Source organism: Phocoena sinus, chromosome 14 (assembly GCF_008692025.1).
Source record: "Phocoena sinus isolate mPhoSin1 chromosome 14, mPhoSin1.pri, whole genome shotgun sequence".
NCBI lineage: Eukaryota > Metazoa > Chordata > Mammalia > Artiodactyla > Phocoenidae > Phocoena > Phocoena sinus.
This window is the reverse complement of record NC_045776.1, coordinates 73473421-73479822: the sequence shown is the minus strand read 5'-3', so window position 1 is coordinate 73479822 and position 6402 is coordinate 73473421. Positions and strand designations below refer to the sequence as shown.

The window sequence follows — 6402 nt, the reverse complement described above, 5'->3', positions numbered from 1 at the left end:
AAGCCGACGGCGGCGTTCCTCCTCGCAACCGCCCCTCCCGCTTCGCCTCCCCTCAGTCTTCGCTTTCTCAGCCTTCCCTTTGCCACCCGTCCTCCTCCCCAGCGCTCGCGGAGCAGCTGAGCCCGGGGGCGGGGGAAGGGGGCGCGTGCCGCCGGCGCGGGGGAGGGGCGGGGCGGCGCGCGCCGCGCCCAGGGCTCTCGGAGACCCGGGGGGCGCGTGCCGCGGCGTGAGGAGAGGCGCGGGGCGGTGCGACGGGGCCCCTCCCCCTTGCAGCCTGGCGCGCGCCGGCCGGGCCGCACCGCTGCGGGCTCCGCGCGCGCGGGCCATGTCCGCCTTTTGCCTGGGCTTGGCTGGCCGCGCTTCAGCACCCGCAGAGCCGGACAGCGCCTGCTGCATGGAGCTGCCCGCCGCGGCCGCGGACGCAGTCGGGAATCCAGCCGCAGCCGCCGCCGCCGCCGCCCTTGTCTCCTTCCCCGGGGGCCCCGGGGAGCTGGAACTGGCGTTAGAGGAGGAGCTGGCGCTGCTGGCGGCCGGGGAACGGCCGTCCGACCCCGGAGAGCATCCTCAGGCCGAGCCCGGGCCTCCAGCCGAGGGGGCCGAACTGCAGCCGCCGCCCGCCCAGGATCCCGAGCTGCTGTCGGTGATCCGGCAGAAGGAGAAGGATCTGGTCTTGGCGGCCCGACTGGGCAAGGCACTGCTCGAGAGGAACCAGGACATGAGCCGGCAGTACGAGCAGATGCACAAGGAGCTGACAGATAAGCTGGAGGTGAGGACGTCCCTCCTGGGATGGGTGGGAAGCGGGGGGTGGGGGGGAGCCCAGGCACCCGCCTGCCGGCCCTCGGTAGCTTCGGGAGCCACTCACCCACCCCACCCCATCCCACCTTTCTTGCTCATCCTCCCTCACAGAAAACCACCTGGAAGCGGGGTAGCATGGAGGGTTTTGGATTATCAGACGAGGGCATTCATTGAACCCACCTGGCTTTCCCACCCTACTCACAGCAAACGGGTCTATGCACGGTTCCAAACACTGTGGGCCGTTCTGTATACGTACTGTACACAGCATCTAAAATAGAGTTTACAGTATGACATTTATTTATACAGCACTGAGGTGATGTCCACACACAGAGAAATTAGGAAGTCGCGAAGCATTTAAAATATGCTCCATGTTTTCAGAGAAGTAGTTAATCGCTAATCAGGGTGTTAGCCTAAAGCGTTTCAGCTTTGGAGTTAAGGCCTCCAGATGCCCTTGTCTTAACTTCCCGGCAGCTCAGAGTTGTGGGAAACAAGTGCCCCTAAAGGAGCTTTATGTAGCCTTCAAATAGATAAGGATTGGGAAGTATGGTTCCATTGCAGAAATCAGGTGAGCCTGCGCTCTGCATGTGACCGCTGGTTGAGGATTTGATTTGGACCTCAGTATTTATATGTATTTAAACAGTACTTTTCTGTTTCTGTTCTGGGTCTCACACATGCAGTTGGTTCGCCAAATGCAACCTGTGAGAACCGTACAACTTTAACCATTGTTATAAATACCCCTTAAAGTGTCTGTAAGATTTCTGCCACTTCTCTGGACCAAAGTCTTTTGCAGCTATGCCTGTTTGTTTTCTTGACCTTAACTAGAAAAGGGCCTTGAAAGTGGTACAGGTTGCCACCATTTATAAAATTAGATTTTTTTTTTTAAAGTGGGGATAGGGGAGGTGCATCATGGCAGTGGGGCTGAGCTTATCCTTTTCTGCCTGTGCATTTACTGTTGTTACCCAGTTTGGTTGCAACCAGTTCTTTTTATTCTTAGTTAGAAGAGAATAGTACAGCCCTGAATGAGGTCCATATCACTGCTGCGGGTCAGACAGTCAGAATGTAGATTCAGAAAGTTTTCTATAATAAGAAGTGTGTCTGTATTCCAACGACATATCAAAAGTAAATCAGGGAAGAAAAAAAGGAAACCACTGTAACCCTGTAGTTCAGTTGGCCTCTTAACTAGGTCTGCCAGTCGATGAACTCCTGAGATACCTCTCTGAAAAGTGGTTTGTGAAACCTATAGGTAGACTGCCAAAAAGCAGCCCAGTGAATTGAATTGTTTAATTTTCACTTGAAGTAGAGGTCTAGGAATAAAAGGGTGTCTTTTTTTTTTTTTAAGAGATTTGATTACAGGCTCTATATACAAGTACTACTGCAGAGATTTATGCTTGTGATTTGAAATTCCTTCAGTGAGGGACTTGATTAAAGAGACAGCTAACTTGAAAGGAACATCATATCAGTCAGTTTGATTAGTGATAGATTTCAGGGTAATCCTGAGTGTGCAGTTATACGCATCCTGGTTTCCATTTGGAACCTTTATACATGTCTTCAGCAAAGGAAAAAGATATTCAAATTCTGTAACAAGAAAGGTTCTATTGTAAAAGAATAAATTACATTTGACTTTTTGCTGTTGACTTGATAGACAGTAATAAAATAGTTTAAAACTCTTATTAAACTTTTAAAAAATCTTCACTCCTCTCAGGTCAGCATATGAACTCTAGTGTTAAAAGTTTATTTTTAATTTCTGGAAGTTGGTTGCACAACAGTATGAATGTACTTAGCACTACTAAACCAACAGTACACTTAAAAATGGTTAATATGGTAAATTCTATGTTATGTATGCCTTACCACAATTTGAAAAATAACTTTTAAAAAGTGAAATATTGATCACTAATCAATATTAATGAGTGATGAAGGGGTTCAGTTATACAGTTTCTTCTAGGTATATCGGAAAATTATCATTAAAAGTTTTTTTTTTTTTAAAAAAGTACACTTAGGGCTTCCCTGGTGGCGCAGTGGTTGAGAGTCTGCCTGCCAATGCAGGGGACATGGGTTCAAGCCCTGGTCTGGGAAGATCCCACGTGCCACGGAGCAGCTGGGCCCGTGAGCTACAAATACTGAGCTCTGCGCGTATGGAGCCTGTGCTCTGCAGCAAGAGAGGCCGCGACAGTGAGAGGCCCGCGCACCGCGATGAAGAATGGCCCCCGCTTGCCACAACTAGAGAAAGCCCTCGCACAGAAACGAAGACCCAACACAGCCAAAAATAAATAAATGAATAAATAAATTTAAAAAAAAAAAAAAAAATGTAGGTTTAAAAAAAAAAAAAAAAAAAAAAAGTACACTTAAAATTATCAAGGTGTTGTCGTTAGTTTCTTGTTAATTCTTTTAGTATTAATATGAGAGTGACAAATCTCATTATAACAGGGGACTATTTCATTTGATACCTGCAAGTGAGTTTTCCCTTGCAAATTACACCTGTAAGTATATTTTTTAAGCAGCTTAGATTTTAGAATGTCTGCTTGAACAAATTCTTTCTAAAGTTTAATACAACCGCTCTGCTAGATTTTCAATTAAATTCAACATTTAGGAGTAGAGAACCAGCCATTACTTTAAAAAACATTTGTAATTTTCTACAAACTATCAAGACAGTGGAGTCAAACACATTTTCTCACGGGTTAGTTTGAAAGATAAACACAAGAGGACTCTGAGAGAATGTTGGTTTGACTATTAAATAATGAGACTGGTTTTGTTTTTGTCCCATCTGCTTACTTACTACTTCAAAATTGGCACCTTTCTAATTTCAGAACCAAGTCATTTTCAAGATCTTTTCTGCTTATTCATTAGCTATTACTGAATGCCTCTCCAGTTATGTGCACCAAACCCAAGATTGTGTTTTGTCATTTAAAACGTAAAGTACTTGATCTTACACTGCTCTCTCATTAAAGGCACACTCTTTAAAGTCTTTAAAGGTTAACATAGAAGTTTTTTAGTTAGGCATCTCTTAAAGATGAATGAAGATTCAATTTAATTTGAGAGATTGTAAGGTTTTGGTCATTTTTTTTCCACCCTTAAATTGACTATTCTGTATTTTATTCATTCCCTGAATTAGATTTTCACATGCTTAATTTTTTAATATAAATTTATTTGTTTATTTTTGGCTGCATCCTTTATTTTGTTGCCGCGCTCATGCTTTCTCTAGTTGCAGTGAGCGGGGACTACTCTTCATTGTGGTGCGCAGGCTTCTCATTGCAGTGGCTTCTCTTGTTGCAGAGCACGAGCTAGTTGTGGCTCGCGGGCTCTAGAGCACAGGCTCAGTAGTTGTGGCGCACGGGCTTCGTTGCTCCGTGGCATGTGGGATCCTCCCGGACCAGGGATCGAACCCATGTTGCCTGCATTGGCAGGTGGATTCTTAACCACTGCGCCACCAGGGAAGCCCCTCATATGCTTAATTTTTTTTTAAATGCCTTTAGATATTTTATTTCTTCTGCATCTACAGTTAGCCCTTTTGCTTTTAAAACATACCCAGCCAGGTCCTTAGTAGTTTCTTTCTTTTCCCCCAGAATATGAACTAAGACAGTAACTTGGGTTTATACACTTTTTTCTTCAGAGATTAAATCGTTGTTTAGTTTTTTAAAAATATGTTTTTAGGGCTTCCCTGGTGGCGCAGTGGTTGAGAGTCTGCCTGCAGATGCAGGGGACCTGGGTTCGTGCCCCGGTCCAGGAAGATCCCAGCCGCAGAGCGGCTGGGCCTGTGAGCCATGGCCGCTGAGCTTGCACGTCCGGAGCCTGTGCTCCACAACAGGAGAGGCCACAACAGTGAGAGGCCCGCATACGGCAAAAAAAAAAAAAAAAAAAAAAAAAAAAAAAAAAAAAATATATATATATATATATATATATATATGTTTTTAAAGTCCAGGATTCCCTTTTTTCCCATTCTAGCTGAGAGTGAATTATCTCTTACTGCAGAGGTAATCTCTTTCCTCAATTACATTTTCTTCCCCCTTCCCTAGGCCAATTCTAATGATTCTAGCACTGTTTTCTTTTTTAAGAAGCAAAACAAGTAAGGAGAAAATGATTCATAATTGGGTAGTACATTTAGGTAAACAAACGCAGGGGGCCTTATTTGCATTCAGTGCTTGGTCCACTTAAAAAATAGTATTTTTCTTTGTATTTTTTAAGAACCATATCCTGGACCTGAGAGAATAGCACTGCTTTTTTGGTTCTTTGCATAAATCCATTTCTGTAACAAGCAATTTTAGGTGGGCTAATGATATTAACTTTTGTTTTTTCAGAGTTTTAAATAAACTGTTTTTTAGAATGGTTTTAGATTTACAGAAATATTGGAAAGATGGCACAGCAGAGAGTTTCCATATGCCCTGCCCCCAGTTCCTCTATTATTAACATCTTACATTAGCATGGTATACTTGCCATAATTAATGAACCAATACTAATACATTATTGTTAGCTAATATCCTTAGTTTATTCAGATTTCTTTAGCCTTTGCCAAATGTCTTTTTCTGTTCCAGGATACCACCTTGCATTTTGTTTGTGTATCTTCTTAGTCTCCTCTTTCCTGTAACACTTTTAGACTTTCCTTGTTTTTGATGACCTTGATAGTTTTGACATTAACTTTTTTCTTTTTTTATTGAGGTATAATTGACATACATCATTATATTAGTTTCAGCTGTAGATATTACCTTTTAAAATACCATATAACGCCAAGAAGCAGGGAATAGCATGGGCAGAGCCTGACCTCCACACTTGCTGATACTCTGCCTAGAGTTTACTGGTTAATTTAGCACTTAATTGAAAGTATAATTCTAGGAGAAACCTTTCTTTTCTCAGAGTAGACAAAAGGCTAAATTCTGTATGTTCATTAATAGGAAAGTCTTGATTTTTTTAATTAAAGTATTGGGAAACCTGAATTAGGGAGTTTATCACTTGTGCAAAGAAATGTAAGGACAAAATAGACTGATCAGCACCACCTGTCCTCAACCCTGCCCCACCCCCCGCAAGTGGATTAGCTTGTTTTAGTTGCTTGGTTGGGCTGTTCACTAACAGCTGTTTGCTGAATATTTTTAAGTCTCTCTGTTCTTTCAGAATACAAACCTAATTTATCTGGCCTCTCAGTAACACTGTGATTACTGAGTTCTTGCTGTTTCCTTCTGCTCAATCTTTTCCATTTTGGAAAAACTCAATAAAACCAAGTATCACAGTTTTAGGCTGGTAATTACCATTTACTTCTGCATTTCATCTTTCTGAAATTTGTATAGTGACTAAAACATTCTCATTTTTGGAAGTTTAGCAAAGTGAGGGAAGCGTAGAGCAGAAAATTTTCATGCTGAGGAGTACAAGTCCCTCTCGTCATTCCTTTTCCCCTGTGCTCAAAACTGAGGCCGTATAAAGTATAACTATAATGTGACTTTTTCAACAAATATACCAGAGTGGCTATATCAAAATTAATTATTCCCTTGAAGTGGTCAACTGTGGAGGCTATACACTTATTTCAGTGAAAACTGCCTTTGCTGATGTTCTCAGAATTTTAATTTTTCTGACTGCTCTGTCATGGTAAATTTGCATCTTTTGGGGGTAAATTAGACTTTCCGA

The 6402-nt window shown here is 43.0% G+C and overlaps 1 protein-coding gene across 3 annotated transcripts in view; it reads left to right on the top strand.

The window, feature by feature from the left end:
• Nucleotides 1-240: 240 nt before the first annotated feature.
• Nucleotides 241-6402, top strand: part of BICDL1 (BICD family like cargo adaptor 1) — a 99840-nt gene continuing 93678 nt past the window's right edge. Inside the window, exon 1 of one of the 3 annotated variants that reach the window (XM_032602655.1) lies at nucleotides 241-766. In XM_032602655.1, coding sequence (XP_032458546.1) covers nucleotides 326-766 — 441 coding nt within the window. In that variant the 5' untranslated portion in view covers nucleotides 241-325. The remainder of the gene's footprint in view (nucleotides 767-6402) is intronic. The other 2 variants (XM_032602653.1, XM_032602654.1) reach the window with 2 other exon arrangements.